Source organism: Ylistrum balloti, unplaced genomic scaffold, assembly GCF_031769215.1.
Source record: "Ylistrum balloti isolate Yb309-2 unplaced genomic scaffold, AGI_CSIRO_Ybal_v1 Utg371196, whole genome shotgun sequence".
Taxonomy (NCBI): domain Eukaryota; kingdom Metazoa; phylum Mollusca; class Bivalvia; order Pectinida; family Pectinidae; genus Ylistrum; species Ylistrum balloti.
The window spans coordinates 973,551-998,789 of record NW_026782651.1 but is presented as its reverse complement, the minus strand read 5'-3'; the positions used below and the strand labels follow the sequence as shown (position 1 = coordinate 998,789).

At 34.7% G+C, this 25,239-nt stretch overlaps 1 protein-coding gene across 1 annotated transcript in view; it reads right to left on the bottom strand.

The window, feature by feature from the left end:
- The window catches only part of LOC132561361 (tyrosine-protein kinase SRK2-like), a 31,666-nt gene extending 8,921 nt beyond the window's left edge, over positions 1-22,745 (bottom strand). Inside the window, exons 1-8 of the mRNA XM_060226085.1 lie at positions 22,650-22,745; positions 14,296-14,610; positions 6,205-6,304; positions 4,736-4,846; positions 4,517-4,620; positions 3,797-3,949; positions 1,336-1,500; positions 521-780 (exon numbers count right to left, since the gene is read on the bottom strand). Of these exons, the coding sequence (XP_060082068.1) occupies positions 521-780; positions 1,336-1,500; positions 3,797-3,949; positions 4,517-4,620; positions 4,736-4,846; positions 6,205-6,304; positions 14,296-14,470 (1,068 nt within the window). The 5' untranslated portion in view covers positions 14,471-14,610; positions 22,650-22,745. The remainder of the gene's footprint in view (positions 1-520; positions 781-1,335; positions 1,501-3,796; positions 3,950-4,516; positions 4,621-4,735; positions 4,847-6,204; positions 6,305-14,295; positions 14,611-22,649) is intronic.
- Between the last annotated feature and the right edge of the window lie 2,494 nt (positions 22,746-25,239).

Genomic DNA, 25,239 nt, shown 5'->3' with positions numbered 1-25,239 from the left:
ATCAAATCCATCTGGAATGTCATCGTTCAAAATCTATACACTAAATTTGGTTCAAATTTGTCAGTAAATATTTCTTAGACAGAAATTTTCTATCTTAATGATATTAAAGTCCTGTAACTCTGACAAACGTTGATAGATTTTCACCAAATACAAACTTATCAGTGATCTCATTGATCTAAGGCAATCAACCAAATTTGGTTCAAAGATGATGCAATAAAATCTGTAGTTAAACCCTAAAACTAAAGAAAAAGTCTGTAGTTAAACCCTAAACCTATTGAAAAAATCCGCAGTTAAACGAAATTCGGTCAAAATCCATTTAGCAATTTACAATTTTTATGGAAAAAGTTGATGTATGCCACGGTATGACAGCTCATTTTTTTTAAACCAGCTTTTTCGGCAAGGTGTGTCAATATGCCCCTTTATTGGGATCACATGACAATACTATAGCTATTCAGTAGGTGTAGAAAATGTTGTTTCATAATGACCTATTTACAATTGTCCAAAAACATATATTTTTTACCTGTGCTGCTATGTCGACAAGCTGGGGAAACTTGACTTGCATTCGTTCATCATCTCGCAGGTAGTCAAGTAAACTGCCGTGAGACATGAGCTCAGTGATGATGTAGATCGGCTCTTGTTCTGAACACACAGCATACAGACGCACCAGCTTATCATGCTTGCACTGCTTCATAATGTGAGCCTCAGCTAAGAAGGCAGTTACAGTCATGGATCCTTCCTTCAGTGTCTTAATAGCAACCTCTGTGGTCTTGTTCCAAGTTCCTACCAGCAGAAAACATCAACCAATAAAGATATATCTATACAGGTACTTATCAAACATAGCTCGCTGTAACAAAGAGTCAACAAAAAACAAAAATCTAGACTAAATAAACCACTGTATTGCTGCAAGCTTGAAGTTATTATACCATATGATGTTGTAAACATAAATAGATATGAATCAGAGCTGATGACAAGTTCTAGGGTTTGGTACTGATTTGTAACATGGTGCGACAAGACAGGACAGGATACAATGTGATGTAATAGATGGAAATGGATAACACTCCCCACTTCCCCTCTCCAAAATAAAATGGCAGGAGTGAGTTGGAAGATAGTCCATCATATTGTGTATATTTTGTAATGTTCTTGGGGAATTTAACCCCGCTATATCTGCCACCATCAAATGGCGCAAAATTACATGCCCAGCAACTGATTTACATGCATGGTAAATAAAATATTAGGAAATATATGTTATATGCCTGTGCACACGGTACTTTATGTACAGACATGCACCAACACCTGTCAATGTCTCTGACATCCGTAAGCTGATTTTCTACTGACCTCTCCAGACTTCTCCAAACTGTCCTGCCCCAAGTTTCTTGGTAAACTCCAATGTGTCTCTATTTATCTCCCAAGCATCCTTTGTTTCACGTGATAAGTCATCCATAACAGGCTTTGGCTTAGGACACGGTTTTGTGAGCATCCGACACAGTCCATCTGCTCCTTCTGCGAATGATTATATGATAAGCAATTGTTAGTTTTATCTTCATCTTTAACTCTTTGTTTACTCAATTCACCATTTTGGAGTTCGGAAACGGCTGGCAGAGCCAGGTTCTCTAAGTATGGCACTTTTTTGTGAACACAAGGCTGATTAAGCTCACTTCAATAAAAAAATTGTTTATGAATGTGTGGTGCTTTGAATAGCAGTATGTTGACATCATTTTTGCTGAAATTTATCATATCAAATTAGTAAAAATCTTTATATGGCTATAAATTTCAATCCTGATTGACAAATTGTCTGATTCACTGTGTTATTATGAGGATATTGCAATATAAAGAAAGATTTAGTTCAAAACAAAACATATTATTTTTTTCAATGAATTTATATATCTGTCACGTAAGCATGTATAGTTTGTCTATAAATGGTAAGTTTTAATTTGAGTTTGTTTTGCGGTGTAAGGACTCTTAATTGTCCGCACCACTGGGCGGATATACGTCACGGGCTTGACCGGTTGTGCACGGAATGGACACTTGTTTACGGTCCACAGTTTTGTGAGTTCGTGTAGCCGATATGTAAATATAGCTGTTTCCGATATTGTGAACAAGGCACAGACGACAGACTGTGGTAAATTATGTTTCTTTCTTCCGTTTCCATATGGTTTTTTTTCTGGCATTATTTTATCCATGCCGTCAAATCTATCGGGTCAAGCAATCGAGGTGTCGGTGCGCTTCAATCATGCGTAACTATTGTTGATACATGTAGTACACTTGTTTTGTGGTGTGTTTCTGCTATATCATTTTAATTTCATACTTCCTATTGATTTCTGGTGTATTTAGATAATATAAACATAATAGATTGTTGTGTGTAGAATTATTTAATAAATATAGGGTTCTTGTCCGTTTTAAAATTCTATGGAAGCCCTGAGCTAGAGCTATAGCGTTAGTTGGAGTGTGTACGCGCACTGGGTAAAAAAGTATGGAAGCCGTGAGACGCCAACTTCTATGAATTGTGCTTAGTCGTGTTTTTATAGCCATTTGGAGCCGCACACTTATCCCTTTATCTTTATTATATTGATTTACGTATATTTACAATATATTAATGAATATTTATATTATTGATAATTAATTATTAGTTAATTAGTATGCCAGGTGAGAGTGAATCTGTGTGACTACAGCATTATTTTCCACTATGTATTATTGTAGCTTCACATAACGGACTAGGATTCTCAGCTATCAAGCCAGGACCAGTCAGCTGTGCCAACTCATTGTGACTCCAGCGTCAGGACCGACCGGATAAGTTCTCTTCGCCAGGGTCAAGGTCAGCATGGAATACATGTGTTGGGTCGTTACGTAGGCCAGGGTCAGCGACTTGCTTGGAGGCTGAGTCACAGTATATCTACTATTGGGATGGCTGTCGTGTCAAGGACACTAGTGTGTACATCCCAGCTTTCCTGTCGTGTCTTGGACACTAGTGAGTTTGCCAATTTGGGCGTTTCAAGCAAGCATGGTGCTGCTTGATGTGTTTATACCTCTTGGCTCTGGATTGAGCGTGGTTGCAGGTTAGCGACTGTCTTGCACCGGAACTGTACCAGGATCCCATTCGTCGTTGTGTGTGTAGCTACAGACTGTAACTTGTAATAATTGTGTTTGTGAATGAGTGAATTAGTGAGTGTGACGTGTGGGTATTATAGGTTTTTTTTTTATTTAATCTCTTTATTGTCATCATTGTAAATAAACATTTGTCATTGCAATCAATCTTTTCGGTGTTCATTCCCCGGATCGCTGACCGACGCTCGTTCCACGTTAACAACATGGTGGCAGCGGTGGGATTAGCCAAAGTTAGTTGTTCGGGAATAGAATCCTGTTTGATTGGTTTCAAAGTCTAGATAACAGTTGAAATAACAGTCTCTTTCTATCCATTAGTATCTTTACCTTGTGCAATACGTGTATTTTCACCGGTGTAGTGTACATGCATTTTCACCTGTGTAGTGTACATGTTTTTTCATCTGTATAGTGTACATGTATTTTCACCTGTGTAGTGAACATGTTTTTTCATCTGTATAGTGTACATGTATTTTCACCTGTGTAGTGCACATGTTTTTTCACCTGTGTAGTATACATGTATTTTTACCTGTGCAGTACATGTATTTTTACCTGTGCAGTACATGTATTTTACCTGTGTACATGTATTTTCACCTGTGTACATGTATTTTTACCTGTGTATATGTAACTTTACCTGTGTGCATGTATTTTTACCCGTGTACATATATTTTTACCTGTGTTGTACCTATGTATTACTAACCTGAGTAATGGTGTATAAGTTCTGGCAAACTGTCCAGTACTCTTCGTGCTGCAATGTAGTAGCCTTTGTTTTCGTCCATGTTACGAATTTTGTAGTGTTTGACAGTGTCCCCTTTTGTGGACTCATGGTCATGCACAGACAACACATAGTTACCTGTAAAATATCACACAAACAATTTAACATGAACATCAATTAAGTTATCAGAAGGATGAGTCATCAATATACTAATCATTGTACAAAGGTATTTACCTGAAGTTGTACTGAGTATCTAACGATTTACCTGTAGACATTTTTACCTGTAGACATTCTAGGTATCTAACTCTAGACATACTGAATATCTAACACTGATATTTATCTGTAGACATACTGAATATCTAACACTGATATTTATCTGTAGACATACTGAATATCTAACACTGATATTTATCTGTAGACATACTGAATGTCTAACACTGATATTTATCTGTAGACATACTGAATACCTAACACTGATATTTATCTGTAGACATACTGAATACCTAACACTGATATTTATCAGTAGACATACTGAATATCTAACACTGATTTTTATCTGTAGACATACTGAATATCTAGCACTGATGTTTATCTGTAGACATACTGAATATCTAACACTGGTATTTATCTGTAGACATACTGAATATCTAACACTGGTATTTATCTGTAGACATTCCAAGTAGATTTACAAGTGTTTTGACTAACCTGGACATGTTTCACTTTCTCTGATTAAAAAGGTTCCAGGCTCTGTGCCGTGCCCCAGTAAGAGTCGTTCACTCTCCTTCCTAGACAGACTACCCATGAACCAGCTGAAAGGAAAGAAGTTTATTGTGTAAATCAATTTCATCCTTTTTTATTTGACACGCATATCGCACATCATTCGTTACTCGTATCCACGGGTGATTTTCTGAATCTCATACTTACTCATATGCATCCAAAGTATCTTCTTTTGCCACATAGTTACGGGGTATGTAACCTCCATCCTGGTTACTATATTTAGAATCAGTGTGTCTTGCTAGCCACCAGTCAGCATCACTATAATATATATAGAAAATGGATCTTGATTATTCATCAGTGATTTAACATGGATATACAAGGCAAATAAAACTAAACTTATCACAGTTCTTCCCCTCCCAGCACCCCCCTAACAAAATAACAAGTGCCCCTCCATCCATGCAATGTATTAGACTCTACCATACCTGGGTATTGAGAATAAGAGTTTTGATGTTTCAATCAATTTCACCATTTTTGGACCTGCCTCTCAAGCCCCTAGGGGTTGAGGACCATATAATTTTTAATTTTGATGCACTTTTGGCCATGCAAGGTTCATTGAATTTGGTTTAGGATTTTCATGAAAAAACCAAAAACGTTAAAAGTTAACAACACATGATGCCAGGAAAAGGTGATCACAAAAGGTCACTTCATCTATGAACATTGAGGTTCAGAAGTCTATATCTCACTTCATTGACAAACGAGTTTTAGATGTCCATGATAGTAGGGTTTAGTAGGCCACGACAGGTGAAGGAGGCTAAGACATTAGGGTGAAGGAAGCCAAGACATTAGGGTGAAGGAGGCCAAGACAGGTGAAGGAGGCTAAGACATTAGGGTGAAGGAGGCCAAGACAGGTGAAGGAGGCTAAGACATTAGGGGTTAGCAGTCTAAGACAGGTGAAGGAGGCTAAGACAGTAGAGTTTAGGAGTATCAGACGGTAGGTTTAGGAGTCTAATAAAGTAGGGTTTAGAAGTATCAGACAGTAGGGTTTAGGATTCTAAGACAGTAGGTTTAGGAGTCTAAGACAGTAGGTTTAGGAGTCTAATAAAGTAGGGTTTAGGAGTATCAGACAGTAGGGTTTAAGAGTCTAAGACAGTAGAGTTTAGGAGTCTAAGACAGTAGAGTTTAGGAGTATCAGACAGTAGGCTTTAAGAGTCTAAGACAGTAGAGTTTAGGAGTATCAGACAGTAGGCTTTAAGAGTCTAAGACAGTAGAGTTTAGGAGTATCAGACAGTAGGCTTTAAGAGTCTAAGACAGTAGAGTTTAGGAGTCTAAGACAATAGGTTTAGGAGTATCAGACAGTAGGTTTAGGAGTATCAGACAGTAGAGTTTAAGAGTCTAAGACAGTAGAGTTTAGGAGTATCAGACAGTAGGCTTTAAGAGTCTAAGACAGTAGAGTTTAGGAGTCTAAGACAGTAGAGTTTAGGAGTATCAGACAGTAGGTTTAGGAGTATCAGACAGTAGAGTTTAAGAGTCTAAGACAGTAGAGTTTAGGAGTATCAGACAGTAGGCTTTAAGAGTCTAAGACAGTAGGGTTTTAAAGTCTAATAAAGTAGGGTTTAGGAATCTTCAGATAGTACCAGAGCTAAGAGTATAACAAGGTTGTGTCTACTATTATTTACCTGTCATCAATAAGGAAGAGTAGATCACCCTTCTTAAAGCTGAGGTCATCCTCTGCACGGGCATCATAGTCATACAGGGCTCGCAGCTGGCCTTTGTGGGCTGAAACAACACAAATAGCACAAAAATAAAGTCATGTTTTTACTTTAAAACAAGCAAATACAAAATTTTGCATGATTTGAGCAAAAACAAAAATTGTATCAGGGATGAGACATTTTACGAAATACAAAAAATAAATCCTAAGAAATGGTGGCATGTAGCAGTGTAGGAGTATGATGTGACAGGACCTACCCTGTATCACCTCAGTTATTTATGTCTGATCAGGACCTACCCTGTATCACCTCAGTTATGTCTGATCAGGACCTGTACTGTATCACCTCAGTTATTTATGTCTGATCAGGACCTGTACTGCATCACTTCAGTTATGTCTGATCAGGACCTGTACTGTATCATCTCAGTTATGTCTGATCAGGACCTGTACTGTATCACCTCAGTTATGTCTGATCAGGACCTGTACTGTATCATCTCAGTTATGTCTGATCAGGACCTGTACTGTATCATCTCAGTTATGTCTGATCAGGACCTGTACTGTATCACCTCAGTTATGTCTGATCAGGACCTGTACTGTATCACCTCAGTTATGTCTGATCAGGACCTGTACTGTATCACCTCAGTTATGTCTGATCAGGACCTGTACTGTATCACCTCAGTTATGTCTGATCAGGACCTGTACTATATCACCTCAGTAATGTCTGATCAGGACCTGTACTGTATCACCTCAGTTATGTCTGATCAGGACCTGCCCTGTATCACCTCAGTTATGTCTGATCAGGACCTATACTGTATCAACTCAGTTATGTCTGATCAGGACCTATACTGTATCAACTCAGTTATGTCTGATCAGGACCTGTACTGTATCAACTCAGTTATGTCTGATCAGGACCTATACTGTATCAACTCAGTTATGTCTGATCAGGACCTGCCCTATATCACCTCAGTTATGTCTGATCAGGACCTGCCCTGTATCACCTCAGTTATGTCTGATCAGGACCTATACTGTATCAACTCAGTTATGTCTGATCAGGACCTGCCCTGTATCACCTCAGTTATGTCTGATCAGGACCTATACTGTATCACCTCAGTTATGTCTGATCAGGACCTGTACTGTATCACCTCAGTTATGTCTGATCAGGACCTACACTGTATCACCTCAGTTATGTCTGATCAGGACCTATACTGTATCACCTCAGTTATGTCTGATCAGGACCTGTACTGTATCAACTCAGTTATGTCTGATCAGGACCTATACTGTATCACCTCAGTTATGTCTGATCAGGACCTACACTGTATCACCTCAGTTATGTCTGATCAGGACCTGTACTGTATCACCTCAGTTATGTCTGATCAGGACCTACCCTGTATCACCTCAGTTATGTCTGATCAGGACCTATACTGTATCAACTCAGTTATGTCTGATCAGGACCTACACTGTATCACCTCAGTTATGTCTGATCAGGACCTACCCTGTATCACCTTAGTTATGTCTGATCAGGACCTACACTGTATCACCTCAGTTATGTCTGATCAGGACCTATACTGTATCACCTCAGTTATGTCTGATCAGGACCTATACTGTATCACCTCAGTTATGTCTGATCAGGACCTACCCTGTATCACCTTAGTTATGTCTGATCAGGACCTACACTGTACCTATCACTTTAGTTGTGGTGTTATCATTATAACTGTAGCAGTAACTTCCTGATTGAGAATCATAACAGATAAAATATCAACCAGGTAGATAGATAAGGTCATCTATACAGTGTTATGTCTGTGGCACGTCGTGTTACATACAAATTCCTCTATTGATAACATAATCTATTACAATTTTGCCAGTGAAATGAAGGAGTTTATCAGTTTGATGGGGTGGTATAACTAATCTGAGTTTTCTAGCCACTGCATTCAGATTTAATTTTCCTGTTGTATAGATAACGTTGAGTTAGTTTTCTATCAAGTCTTTTCCATGTACATTTTAATATGTGTATATGACATTCTTACTAGGTAACAGCACACAGTGGTAGACTACCACCAGGAGCAGTCAATTCAAATGGTGTCACTGTAATGTCAAACTATCAGATTTCGAAGAAAATGTTTAAATTTCCAAACATTTTCTGAATACTCCTTTATGTTATATTTGGATTTTTTTTTTTATTTTGCCTTTGAAAATGTAACAAAAAGAAAACTTATTTGTTTCCGAATCAAATATCATATATTTCACTCATATGACAAAATGTATCTGGTACATTTTCCCTAAGTGCAAATATAGATATTCTGTCATACTTGTGAAACATGTAAGATATTTAATGGAGAAATCTGTTTTTATCAAATTGATAAAAAGATTATACCATCATTGCAGGGATGATATAAAAAATCTTTTGAAGTTTTGACCCATCAGAAAGGTACTTAATAGACACTGTATTCCAATTCACAAATTTTCATGTATGGATACAAATGAAGAGAGGACAAAATATATGTTTTCATCAAATATTTTCCTTGTAAATTTCAGATTTTCACTGATCTGGTTTCAAAGCAGTTCTCTAAGCATGTTGTACCAGATAACCCTATAAAATGGTAAAATTTCACATAAAGTGACCAATTTAAATGGCATCTTATTTCATGTCAAAGACACCCTAACATTTTTTAATTCTGGTTATTTTATGGGGTAGAAGTCAATCACAATGCCTTTGATACTCAATATTCCTTCAATCACCCTGCATACCTTCGGGTATCCAGACGAAGAGGGTCAGGATCCTACTAACCTCCAACCGAACCGCACCCGGTGTTGGCTCTACTACCCCTCTCTATGCTTTATTTTATGTTTTTTGGGGGGTTTTTTGTAACTTTTTATTTTTTTCCAATTTTCAAACAATGCATAAATATAATATACAACAGATATTACCATGTATAACTTGCACCCTATACCACTCATTCATCAAACTTAGCTTAGGTTTATTTTATGTTACAATTAGCTTTTATTTCATTTTTTTTTTCACTTTAAAAAATGTAATAAAAGGAAAAAGGTGGATGTGATTTACACATTGGCACCAACTTATTATGATATTGGGTGTTATGATAGGTCAACTTGGACACTGAACTGTCAACAGGAGATAGTATGTTTTACAATCAATAGTTACTATACTCAGTGGTCTTTCTGATATATCTGAATAAATTAAACACAGTTAATTTGAAAATAAAAGCATACAAGATATGTTTGAAAAAGACAAGATACCCAAGGGAAAGCCATCCATATGCTACAATAATCTATCCTGTGATAGTTTTAAGTCAGAAACAGAACTTACAAAATTATCTTGCATGGATGTGCCTACCATGATTAAACATACATAAGTGAAGGTATCAATATAATTGAGATTTTATGTTTAATTCAATTGTCACAAAATATCAGTACCCATTATCATAATCTTGTTTTTCCACTCTGTTTTATTTACTACCAGGTTTGCCTATTATAGTACTTCTGGTTCCTGTGACCAGCTTGGTAAATATCACAATGGATAGCATACTATGATATTTTTTTCTAGAAAACAGAATATCATAACACACTGTTGTGGGTTCCACTGTATAAAGTTTCCAGCTACATAATTACATATTTTTCACATACAGCATACATATATAAAAAGAATACAGATATTATGCCATATTCAAGAAACACATTTGATATCATACGAGAAAGCAAATGTACTTTATTTACAGCTGATTCCTTAAAAAAGGCCCAGATCACATGGTATTGTTGCATCACAGTTATACACTAAGTACACAGCTGATCAGGATAATATACTTATTGTGTCACTCTGTGCTGGTCCAACCTCTTCTGTCTCTATTCTCGTGGCATTGTTTCATTTCTATTTTTTTTATATCACAGTGGGTCAGATCACATGAATGACTGTGGTTTGTATATTTACTAGATAACAGAACAGTCACATGATCAACATTAATCTCCTACATACTATAATGTAAATAGAGTATACTTCCTTATAAGGGCATGCTATCACTCCTTATAAACACACAATATACAATATATGCATGTATAAGTGTAGAAGGTTTTGTACATATGAATCAGTATACTGTATTAAATAAGTAAGGTACACATATACGAGACAATCTAATCTGACACCCTGTGGGACTCTGTCATACTGCTGAGTTTAACCTGTCTAATCTGACACCCTGTGGGACTCTGTCATACTGCTGAGATTAACCTGTCTAATTGACACCCTGTGGGACTCTGTCATACTGCTCAGATTTACCTGTCTAATCTGACACCCTGTAGGACTATATATACAATGAATGATGCACAAATAAAAGCATTTTTATACATATATATTAACAGGGACAGCACTATCTCAGCTGCATAACAACCCTTTTCAATCCTCAGAAAAGTTTTGTTTTCAGAATATGAAACAGAATTTGCCATCAGTAAAACTTTACTGACCCCTGAAATAAAAGACTCTTGGTATTATCTGACACAAGACTAGATCAATGCCTTAACACTTTACAATTAATATTATAATAGTTAATAGAAGTTCATGCATAGATCTTTTACTACACCAATACTAAGCTATAGAGAGAAGGAGGATCACTGGTATTGTATAACACAATATACATTACCTCTCGTTCTGTGGTAAGCTGAAATGCCAGGAATTTATTTATTTACAAAAAGCTCCATCAGATACCAGTAATAACTTTGTGACCCATTCAGTATGTATCATTCACAAGATACTTCAGCTTTCATATCAAACACTTATTTGTGACTTATATTTGTAAGTTTCTCCCAAAATATGAGGTATTATAAAGCCTCAAATAAAAAATTAAAAAAAAAAAAAAAATAGAAATAAAATATTATTTTAAGCACTTACCTCCTTTTTTCGTATTTAACGCTGTCTCTCTGAAGCTGGTAAAGGCCCTTGATTTACACAAAATTGAGTATTCTTCCCCAGAACATTAGAAAAGTGAATTCAGACAAAACGTTTTCAGGCAAAAAGAAGGAAAATGGTTTTAAATCTTACTCCTCTATTTCCTCTATTATGGCATGAGCTCAGGTGGGAAGAGGGGATCGGACCCATCATTTATAAAACAAAACAGCCTATTTATCTAAGTAGAAAAAAATTTCAAACTCTTTCCTTCTGTTTTCCCTATTGAGCCCTGCCCCTCTGGCCCCAAGGGGACCTAAGTCTAAATACTGGTCTAATCCCAGGAAGCAGAGACCAACAATTTACACAAAAAAGTTCTCCTTCCTCCAAAAAGGCTCCTGATTGACACACCACCCAACAGAGAATCAGACCTATTCATTCAACTAAGCTTAATCTGCTACACCTTAGGCTGCTTCAGACAAAATTTAAATAAAAACCCTTTCTACTCTACAGAATCTTTAAGAGTTTGCTATATTTGTGTACCCTACTGGCTTGGCATCTCAGGCCCCTGGGGCCAAGACCCTCCATTTGTACACAAACAATATTTCTTCCCAAAAGGATGCTTCTGATGAATTTGACAAAATAATGTCATTCTACTTTACTAAAGAAGGGTTTTAAAAACTTTGCTATATATCCCATATTGGGCCCCCCTCTATGGCCCACTGGGGCCAAAACCATCCCTTCCATAGTCATTCCCGTTCTTCCATGGATGCCTCTCATAAAGTATGGTCAAAGTCATTCATGACTAGTATGTGTAGCGTTTTAACAAAAAAGTGCCAAACGCCTTGCCATGTCAAAAGCCTTCAGACTGGTGAGCTAAAAACACCTCAGATAAAAGTTTCTGCCAAGTTGTAGAATGTCAACATCATTTATTTCTATACACAGAAAGAGAATTAATTCTTGCTTTAAATTTACAGGCTAATAGTGCATCTGGTATATACATTTATTGTTGTATAGCAACTTTATCTATCCAATGAGGAAGATACTTGCTGAATACTTCAACACGAGATATTTATACACTTCCTGACCACAACCTAACAGTACAAAGTTCTGTCTTAGTGTCATCACCAGTGACGGGAACCCTATCACTGTGGTAAAGTTAGTAGATAACACAAACATCAACACAGGAAGTATATCATTTATAACCTCACAAATTGTTTTTCTATATAAATATAATTATTACAGCCAATCAAGACAATGAAGCCATTTCCTACAGACCAGTTCATTTTGTATGGCCAGTCTCTCCTTTGAAAACCAGTTATGCCATGTACACTCAAAATTTTACTGACAGGTCTAAAATTCAGAATACACATTTTTTTCTTAATTGTTTGGGTACAAGTCATAAATGGAAGGTTGGATCATTTGTTTTCAAACTCCAGTTCCATGAGTAATTAACTGTTACAAGACCTATACTTATAAGTCAATTCTCCAAGATCTCTTTCCAACAATAACTGTAAGATAAATGAGAAATCTGAGAGGGATCTCTTGGTTATGTATAAGTTGGACCTTGCTTGCTCTTTTGTCTGCCACATAACTAGAGACTAGGGGCACCCTGTACATATATATCATGGCAAACCTGCAACATCCAAGTGCATGGCCTCAATCATGTATATTTCAGCTGATATCAAAACATCTTTGTTCACAATTACATGAAGTGTTTCTCAAATGAAGAATATAAAGATCGTATAACTTAATCTGGCCGATACGCATTTCATCTGCAAAGAAGAGTGATCTTGGGTCCTTTATATCTAGCTATTTATCTTCATCTCCATAGTCAATTTCAACCTTGTAGGGAGACCAATGTCTGCCTACAAATTTAGACAGTAACTACAGGTAACCATGCTGTTAGGTGTTTGAGGGCCACAGGTCAGTTAAGAACCAACTTTTGACAATAGCAACAGCAAATGTTCCACAACGAAAACCCCAATCTTAGGTGTCTTTTGTTTCGATAACCCAATCTTAGGTGTCTTTTGTTTCGATAACCCAATCTTAGGTGTCTTTTGTTTCGATAACCCAATCTTAGGTGTCTTTTGTTTCGATAACCCAATTTTAGGTGTCTTTTGTTTTGATAACCCATAATCCTCATAATTACTTCTAATCTAATACTTCAGCCTTCGATACATTCAGTTATCCTTGACACTGAAATTTACAACATCCTTATTACCCAAGTAGCTGTATTTACTGTACGCATAGATAAATGATAAACTGCATGCAAGGTAAATAGCCATGTATTTTTTTATGAAAGTCGATGTTGAATAGATCTGTGTTTTAATTTGTAGTGCTTGATTATCTCTATTTTGCTTCAATCACCAAGTAAATCACAAGAAAAAGAAAACTGTTTGCAAAATTTGGTCTGCTCAAAATCCTATTCGTCAAACATACTGCTACATAAGTACACCATGACCTTTTACTTGCTGAAAGAAGAAATTTAAGTTCTCAACACATATGATTCCTATGATTTTGAATGTGGGTTAAGGTCAATCGTTTGAATAAAATTGGTAGTGTTCATCCAATACTGCTGCAAAAAATATTAAAAACCAAGGCTGTTTGGTTATCGAGGAAAAGTAGTTTAAAGTTTGTGACATGATTGACCCCTGTGATCTTGAAAGTGGGTCAGGGTCATTTTTACTTCAACAAACAAGGTAGCCCTTCATCCCAGCATGTTACAGAACCAATATCAGTAGCCTTGGCCATTAGTTTATTGAGAAGTTGTTTGAAGATTTTTACACATTTGACCTCTGTTATCTTAAAAGTAGGTCAAGGTCATTCATTTACACAAACCTTGTAGCCCTTCCTCCCAGCAACCACTATGTCCAATATCGCACCCTAAGCCTTTGGTTATTGAAAAAAGTAATTAGAATGGAAAGTTAACACAGGGTAACAACATGAAATAAAATAGCTATAGGTCATCCTGACACTTGTGTTCACTGAATTGTCATACTAGGATAATTTTTACTGTACCTGTCCAGGCTGCTGGTTCACTGTTTTGTCACAATAAGATTATTACTGTACCTGTAGAGACTACCGGTTCACTGTTTTGTCACAATAAGATTATTACTGTACCTGTAGAGACTACCAGTTCACTGTTTTGTCACAATATGATTATTACTGTACCTGTTGAGGCTGCTGGTTCACTGTTTTGTCGTCCCGTACTTTTTGTTGGATCCTCTGTATAACGTTCTCGCTTTTTCTCTGTAGATCCAGTTGACTCCTCTGCTCCTTTACTGTTTATGTCGGAGAACTGAATGTTGGAAGCACTATTTTTGTCCTTGCTTTGGCAACAACCCATGATGAGTGTCTTGTTAGTATCACTACTGTAAATAAATTGAAACAGATGGACACTTATCAGTTCTGTGTCCCAGACTGAGGTCAGTGGATAGTCAGTGTGAACATATGCAACTCCTGTAAAATCCAGTCATGATGATCAATCTGAAAAAAAACAAAAAATCTGTAAAATTTAATGCGTACCTGATATACAGTACATTTGACAATAAGTTATATGAAGTAGGCACTTCCTAATAGCTTGTTCAATGTGTTAAATACAATCAGAGGCAAATTAGCTGTTTCCTGGTCATTGAATCATCAAAAAACATTGATGTGTCTTTATATTTTCAAACAAGAGACATCTGTCAATACATTAAGAAAATCTACTAACCAACTGATCCAGTAAACTCTTGTACCACTCAAAGGGGATAGCAATGATATGTCTTCATATTGAGTGGATAGCATGACTTAGTACAAGAAATCATCATGTCATATCAGAGACATATATATATATGTTATATATGTCTCTGGTCATATCCATCTGTGTTATAGTAGTCAGTATGTCCAATTTACAAATTTTCTTTAGTTTTCGGGTGCCTGATGCTTAAAACTGGACATAAGATTAACACACAAGAGGCCCATGGGCCTTAATGGTCAGCTGATATAAAATACAAGATTTCAAATTTTGAACTTGAGAAGAAGTCAAAAATTGTGTTTTCAAGATGGCGGCCATGTTGACCATGTTGGATTTCGGACCAACCCGAAATTAACAAACTTTGGTCAGGATCATGTCAGGATCATTGCAGGTAAGTTTCAGCTCAATGAGACATGTAGAACTTGAGAAGAAGTTGAAAATGTTTACGACGGACAACGTATGATGGACGACACCAGACAAAAGGCGCTCGCAATAGGTCATCAGACCCTTCAGTCAGATGACCTAAAAATCAACTGTGATTTTATCCTGATTGATTAAATAATAATTAACTGGTTTCAAATTGTTAATGTGTATGTTTTTAAAAATTTTGTTTTGAATTATTTCCACATGAATGTTTGTAGGAATATTTTGTATGTCATCTTGTCACACTTTGATTTTACCTTTGTGTACAAAGGATTTTAGTACAGCCAAACCCTTACCATCTGGTACACTATGTATATCAGTTCTGGTACACTTCACATTGGTCATTTGTCTGATGGTGATGGTAAAGTCATCAAAACACTCAAATCTTCTACTGGTTGTGTTATAAGAACTTTCATTCAAATAATATTACCAACCTGAAGAAAATGTTCATAAAAATATTTCTTAACCAATCAATATTTCTTAACCAATCAATATTTCTTAACCAATCAATATTTCTTAACCAATCAATCTTAACCAATCAATATTTCTTAACCAACAGTCAATATTTCTTAACCAATCAATATTTCTTAACCAATCAATATTTCTTAACCAATCAATATTTCTTAACCAATCAATCTTAACCAATCAATATTTCTTAACCAATCAATCTTAACCAATCAATATTTCTTAACCAATCAATCTTAACCAATCAATATTTCTTAACCAATCAATATTTCTTAACCAATCAATATTTCTTAACCAATCAATATCTCTTAACCAATGTCTGAAGTTCCTATTCCCTTCAGCGAACAAGTCAGCCAGCTCTCCAAGGCTGATAGGACACACAGTTTGTTGGAATTTGTTGGGATCAACTTGTAACACATAATACCATAAAGCACTCACTGCACTTAATATAATCTAATAACTTTTTTTAATGTGTTTCTGAGGAGGTTGATGTAAAAGTCTGCACTGTCACATTGAATATTGAAACAAGAGATCCCATCCATGAAATCTTGGCACCCACCATAGTATCATCTGATCAATTATAACTGAAAATGCTTAATAATTACGGCTACTGAAAATACACTTATGATATTTGACAAAGATCCATTCAGTATGTCTCCAAAAATAGTGATCACAAACTCTAATTTGATAATTCAAGACAGCTGCCTGTTGAATATGGATGAAGAGATCACATTTAGTACTTTTCCAGAAAGGGCAATGCCATTACTGACAAAAGAGATCCAAGATATATTGGTGCCAATTACAATAACATCTTTATTTTTTTAATGAATTTTATCTTTTCCCTTCTTTCCTCCTGTTTTTGCAAAGAAATAACAAATAATTTAGTAAATTCATAAATGGTCACTTTTTGACCTTTTCAGTTTTCTGACCAGTAAAATCCATTCAATCAAACATACAAAAATTATCTACTTCCATTCTCTCAAACATACAAAATTATCTACTTCCATTCTCTCAAACATACAAAATTATCTACTTCCATTTTCTCAAACATACAAAAATTATCTACTTCCATTCTCTCAAACATACAAAATTATCTACTTCCATTCTCTCAAACATACAAAATTATCTACTTCCATTTTCTCAAACATACAAAATTATCTACTTCCATTCTCTCAAACATACAAAATTATCTACTTCCATTTTCTCAAACATACAAAATTATCTACTTCCTTTCTGTCAAACATACAAAATTATCTACTTCCATTTTCTCAAACATACAAAATTATCTACTTCCATTTTCTCAAACATACAAAATTATCTACTTCCTTTCTGTCAAACATACAAAATTATCTACTTCCATCCTCTCAAACATACAAAAATTATCTACTTCCATTTTCTCAAACATACAAAACACTTCACTTCTTCCTTATAAAGTTCATACACATATATATATAAATGGAGAATACTTGTTTCCATCAACAGATGACAGTTTCCTGTTATTCAATAATCTATCTTCAGTGAAAGCTAGGATGGCCATCTAAGTAGGTACATAAGTACACAACGCATAGGACACATGTCCAGATAGTAAACATATCAGATACCTGGGTATATGACTCAGCGTTCTAGGAAATCCCCAAAATCATGGCTGTCCTATTGTTAATGAGTTTATTTGTAATTTGTAAACATTAACATTGATTTTATTAAGAATTTGTTTAAGTAACAAGAATATTATTTACAATTTGGTGTTATATCTTGTTCTGCTTTTCTTAAGTTTGATTATCTTTATGCAAACTGCAGTACTTCCTGGTTCACTTTAACTTACAGCATGTAAGCCAATATTCATGTTTTGTAAACCATCACTTCTTGTAAAATCATACATATATACTATATACCCGTATATTTTTTGCTCAAGGTTAATTTTGCTCTTGTTCCATTATACACAAATTTGTCTCCTATTCATTTCGCCCTCTGGTCATTATATAAAAGGGTTATATAACCTAGCTTCACAGATGAAACTAGACTCGACAGTAACTAAAACTTCAAATTCACCAAACTCAGCTTGGTGTGACCCTATTTTTCCAGGATTTTACAACTTCCTCTTAGTGGGATGCCCTGCATACCATCTACTGTATCCAAGAGGGCACTGACAACCTTACTAAGCCTAAACTACCAGGATTGGCTTTTCATTCATATATCTTTATACTTTGGAAAGGTTATATAGGTGCTGCAGGTTTTTGTCCCCATCTTAAAATTGCTTAAAATAGATGAAAAGGGCAAATAGAAACTGGTGTGAACATTTCCCAGAATACATTATGTAATTTATGCTTTTAGACTATCAATCTAATATGAGAAAACACAAATATTCTGATAATTTACAATATATATTTTAATATCAATCATTATCGATCTTCTATGATTTCTCAAAATCTGAGGATCACCACTAGAAATACACAATCATGAGGCCCATTACAAGAGACAGTGTCTCTCACCTGGTTTGGTTGGAATGAAATTGCTTCATTTGAACTACAAGTATCTTAACAATTGATATCAATTTCCCCTATTAGGCACTGCCCCTCGTACCATTAAGTTTAGCACCACAAATAAATAAACAAGAGACCTATGGGCCTTCACAGTCATCTGACTACAAAAAAACTTTCAGCAAGGAAAAGGGTTATTTTTTCTACTTTGAATGAAATCTTAATAAGAAGCTGTTTTCCATAATGCAGATGGTGGTTTTGGTGAGGAGTAGGTAAATGTAACAAGTGTTACCTATTTTTGAGAGTAAAATTGGAACAATGCACAATTAGGGACCAAGGGAAATAAACATGAAAATTAAGAATGTTTCATGAGAAGCACTGAATGATCAGAGATAACAAGAATTGTTTAAAGGCAGAGGAACAGATCACTGATGACAAGATTAAACCACAGATGCAGGGAGATTTGTACAGAAAACCTTAAAAAAAACCCAGAAATATCTGGAAAAAGGGAGATATTAATAGTTAGTTTGTTTACTAGAGAGAAATGAATTTCACATTACAATGTCTTGGGTGACCTAGCTGGAAACTTGTGACTGTTTAAGTAATTATAATATGTAACAGCCTTATAAGCATCATTCATTGTCTTTTGGTATTTCAAAACATGACATTGAAATCACCTGTCTGTAGAAGTTGATGTTCAATAACACAAAATAAAACTACTGTATTTTTCGTTTGCACACAAGTTTAAGCCACAGAGCCAGTTTTTCGCTTTTCCTATTTGATCCACATATAAGATGCACTCTTTCTTACAATATGATAACTGTTATGTTGACCAAAGTTTGTTGATATAACAGACAATAGAAGGTAATTTATCAAGATCGTCAGTGAAACATTTTATAAAGTTTGCAAATGAATCATACACAGAAAATCCTTTATTTTATTGATGTCTTCAAAAAAAGTAAAGAAGCAAATATTGAACTCGTTTGGCTTGGGTGCCTTCATAGATTGTCTATGCACAGGGCCTGGCGTTATGTATGATTTACTAAACAATCTCTCCATTTGTGTCCATACTGTAAAATATTAATGCAGGCACTTGCATGCTGATAAAATTCTTATAGTCCTATACTATTTCTTATGAGTTACATGAAACCAATCATATCATAAACAAGTTTGGCGATCAACTAGAATTTGACCTATGACCTATCGATCCCAGGATGCAAAAGGCCATTGTAAACTTACGTTATGGCTTCGAAAGTCCAGAAGACATTATTGTGATTCATAATAAAAGGTATGATTAATAAAATCCATGAGAATGTCTTTTTTTTATTCCAAGCTTAAATTATCCTGTATGCAGTTGTAAATGACGATTCTAGACATCTGTTTCAGTCACATACATATGACGGCAGGTACTCATAAAAAAACTTGGTACCGTCTTGTACTGTTGATATTCATCCTGCCATTTTTTTTATCCACATATAAGTTGCATCAGTATATAAGCCACATACCCGACTCACAAGGAAAATAGGTGCAGCTTATAATCTGGAAAATAGGGTGGTTGTATTTCAAACTTATATTTTGAATTGTTTCTCCTGAATATTATATCAAAAGATATGCAACAATGATCACTTAAGTATATATTGTTGCAATAAAATATCAAACAATCATGAAATTCAAAACGCCATCTAGTTAATGAAAATTTGAATCTCCTTACTGCTATTGATTAATGTGATAGCACAAGATGGTGGCCTATAGCACAAGGATGTATGATGGTAATAATGTGATATAATAAAAAGTGTCATCCTCCAGGATCATGGAATAAAAATACCCTAAATTTTCCATTGTTGTTTATAATAAATAGTCATAAAATTCATCTGAAGTGGTTCAAGAGGTTCTGTAGTTATCAGTGTCTCCTGTTACTCGATGCAACACAAGGAAATTATATACTCTACACATGTACAAACCAATTAAATGGAAATCAGATCATTAGGCCCGTCAAAGTTATCATAAATTGTAATAGCCTTAAGGACTTCCATAACAAAAAGACGGTGACATAAAACAACCTTATTTCTTTGTAAACAAAAGCTTTGAAATCTATTTTGACAAAATTCCATCATGACATCCTATAAAAGCCATTCTTTTCATTGAATTCTAATCTTAGTATTATTCATTTTCTGTATAATAGGAAAAATTTGTCAACATTTGCCAGTCCAGACATAAAACTGTTCACCTTCACAAAATCTTTAATTGTGTCTAACATACAGGAAACATGTATTTCACCATAGGCATCTTATGGTAGCCCATCATATAAAGGGTGATTGAAGCAAAAGCTTAGCTGCAGCAAATTTTCCACCATTTACAGTTATTGAAATAAAACCTGCTGAATGTCATCACTTTACACTAACAATCACTGATTCCATCTTGAAACATTCCTAAACCCTACAAAATCAATACACCAGGATGTGTTTGTGAGGGAGATTGAACACTCATGGCCTGCTTCAGTTCCACATTAGATACAATCAGTTATCAACATTTTCTTTTTGTAAACATTTTCAGCAGCAAAAAGGGATAGAAGGTTTACAAATTTTATAATAAAGTTTATAGATTTGTTTCAAATATAGGACTTTACATGTAAGATAGTTTTTAAACAACAAGTTAGATTAAAACCAAGAAATACAGGGTAACATCTGTCATTTCATTTAACATTAAAACCTTTAACCCATTTTCATGCTAAAACGTTGCAAGGCAAATGATGACAGTCATACAAAATTTTACTGGACAAAAGGTAATATAACAAGGCTTTTCAGGATAAACTATGACAGTATAACAAGGTTTTAGTGCACAAATAATGGCTGTATAACATGCTTTTCCTGAGAAAATGATTGCAGTTAAATAAAAGGGTTTTACCACATGAATATGTGTAGTTTAGCAACGTTTTACTTCACAAATGGTTGCAGAATACCAAATTCATACGGGACAAATGGTGGCTGGATAACAAGGTAATACTGGACAAACTGTCAGTATAACACTTATAAAACTTCTCTGCCTAGTTAAAAAATCTACATTGGTCACACCATGGAACCAGTATTGAGTGCAAAGAATTTCCAAACAAAAGTCTACTGATTTATGATCATAACAGATCTCAGAAGGATCTTGGGCCAATCCATTGTCTAGTCTTTATTTATTCTTTTCCCTTACTTCCTCTGTTTTAGGTTGAAACCTTTTTCTTCTTAAGATATTGTTACAACAATCTTTAACTGTCAAATTCACGGTGGTCGCCTATCAGCCATCTTGTTTGTCTGATCAACACCAAAATGGAAAGGCCAAGGGGATGTATGTGAAATTGGAGAAAAATTGCCGTTTTATTACTCTATACCAGAGACGTATATATATATGTCTCTGTCTATACCAAATAAACATTATAACAATCAACTGGATTCTTTCTTATTCTTCTATATACAAAAGATATCAATACTAAAGCATTGCAGTATTCTGCAGATTACTGACATCGATTGCTAGTAATAATGTAAAAACAGTATGCCTATTAAAGTTACTCCTTTTGGAATAGGTAAATATAAAAAAATCCTACGTACAATTGCAAGTTCCAGAAATATAGAGTATTTGTTTTGTTCTCACATATGACTCATTCTTACTGGGTGTTTTTGGGTAAGACTGAGGTGTTTTTTTTAGTGTTTTGGGGTAAATCTTCGGACTGGGCATTTGTCTCAAGACCTTGACCACACACTGATGGGATGCAGAAAAACAATATTATATTCATGAAACATAAAATACAAAATATCATTTTAAAAATTGAAGTATCCTCCTATTTATTGATAACCATTTAATTAAAAATATTTTTTCATTTGAAAATCATGATAATGGGTGCAACATTACGGCGAATTCAAACAATTTGTATTCTCCACAAATGACAAACCACTTTACAAAATCGTAAAGATTTCTAGAGTAAAGATTACTTCTACCACAAACATAAAACCTGATGTCAAATCAATAAATAAAAAAAAAAACACTTTTCACGATAATGGGTCGCCAATCAGAGTACTAAACCACTGCGCTGACACTGGTATAATAATAGAAGTACGCCGACTGCCTTCCGCACAACCGAGTCCATGGGGTCAAATGATCTGCTCAATATCTGATTTGTTATAATTACAATGTTTATGATCGTTACAACAAAAAATATTGCTCAAATAGTAATCAACGGTGGTATGGACAACATAATTTAGGTAAAACAATCTTGCAACAATTATAACAAACGCAAATATTATCACAACCAACAAGGAAGTAGTGGGATCGTCGGACAAGCCCAATGAAATAGTCTCCGGGTTGTTTTGATATAAGAAAACACGAAACAGTCGAGATCCATGTTCACGACAATGTGTTTGTGAATTCTATGAGATTTAGTTTACCTGTTTGTTCTGTTGGTTAGTTGGTCTTCACCCTTCGCCTCCTGTAAACATGACACATCATACCAGTCCGTTGCAACAAATCTGAGACACCGTCTTCTGTCATGTACAGTTTCAGGAAGTAAATCCCACTGATCGCAGTGCCCTGCCCGCATTTCAAGGGGCGATAACTTCGTCACGCGCACACTGATTCGCGCCAAATATTTGATTGATATACTTAATAATATGATCTGCTGACTGTCAACTGTACTGCAACATTTGACAGTCTCTGGAACTAGTTTCATTGTACACATATATATAAACTCTTCCGGAAGCTTGCAGTTCCGGGTGTATGGGGTTTTAGTATTTCTTATTGTATCAAATATATTTAACGGAGATCAGGCACATAATAATTAATATACAACACCTTAATATTAATACAAGATGACATAAATATACATATTGATTTCGCTCTTCCAATGGAGGTACGGTAGAAGTGAGATACAAATAAATGTATAAGGAGGGGAAATGTACATTACGGGTCGGCTACATTTTCAGTTTTCAGTTTTGAGGAATAGCACGTGTTTTTTTTCTTTCTTTTTTTAAATTTAATAAAGAATATTTTCAGACAGAGCGAATTAAATTCTTTCCCATGCCAACCCGATAACTTTACCTCACAAGTCATAACTTATCTAGATACACGATAACTTTACCTCACAAGTCATAACTTATCTAAATACTGTATAACTTTACCACACAAATCATAACTTATCTAAATACTGTATAACTTTACCACACAAATCATAACTTATCTAAATACTGTATAACTTTACCACACAAGTCATAACTTATCTAAATACTGTATAACTTTACCTCACAAGTCATAACTTATCTAGATACACGATAACTTTACCACACAAATCATAACTTATCTAAATACTGTATAACTTTACCACACAAGTCATAACTTATCTAAATACTGTATAACTTTACCACACAAGTCATAACTTATCTAAATACTGTATAACTTTACCACACAAGTCACAACTTATCTAAATACCCGATAACTTTACCTCACAAGTCATGACTTATCTAAATACACGATAACTTTACCACACAAGTCATAACTTATCTAGATACACGATAACTTTACCACACAAGTCATAACTTATCTAAATACTGTATAACTTTACCACACAAGTCATAACTTATCTAAATACTGTATAACTTTACCACACAAGTCATAACTTATCTAGATACTGTATAACTTTACCTCACAAGTCATAACTTATCTAAATACTGTATAACTTTACCACACAAATCATAACTTATCTAAATACTGTATAACTTTATCACACAAATCATACTTATCTAAATACTGTATAACTTTACCTCACAAGTCATAACTTATCTAAATACTGTATAACTTTACCACACAAGTCATAACTTTAAATACCCACACAAGTCATAACTTATCTAAATACCCAATAACTTTACCACACAAGTCATAACTTATCTAAATACTGTATAACTTTACCACACAAGTCATAACTTATCTAAATACTGTATAATAACTTATCTTTACAACAAGTCATAACTTATCTAAATACTGTATAACTTTACCACACAAGTCATAACTTATCTAAATACTGTATAACTTTACCAAACAAGTCATAACTTATCTAAATACTGTATAACTTTACCTAACAAGTCATAACTTATCTAAATACTGTATAACTTTACCACACAAGTCATAACTTATCTAAATACTGTATAACTTTACCTCACAAGTCATAACTTATCTAAATACTGTATAACTTTACCACACAAGTCATAACTTATCTAAATACTGTATAACTTTACCACACAAGTCATAACTTATCTAAATACTGTATAACTTTACCACACAAGTCATAACTTATCTAAATACTGTATAACTTTACCACACAAGTCATAACTTATCTAAATACTGTATAACTTTACCACACAAGTCATAACTTATCTAAATACTGTATAACTTTACCACACAAGTCATAACTTATCTAAATACTGTATAACTTTACCTCACAAGTCATAACTTATCTAGATACTGTATAACTTTACCATACAAGTCATAACTTATCTAAATACTGTATAACTTTACCACACAAGTCATAACTTATCTAAATACTGTATAACTTTACCACACAAGTCATAACTTATCTAAATACCCGATAACTTTACCACACAAGTCATAACTTATCTAAATACCCGATAACTTTACCACACAAGTCATAACTTATCTAAATACTGTATAACTTTACCACACAAGTCATAACTTATCTAGATACCACAACTTTACCACACAAGTCATAACTTATCTAAATACTGTAAAATAACTTTACCACACAAGTCATAACTTATCTAAATACTGTATAACTTTACCACACAAGTCATAACTTATCTAAATATAACTTATCTATAATACTGTATAACTTTACCACACAAGTCATAACTTATCTAAATACTGTATAACTTTACCACACAAGTCATAACTCATAACTTATCTAAATATAACTTATCTAAATAACTTTACCACACAAGTCATAACTTATCTAAATACTGTATAACTTTA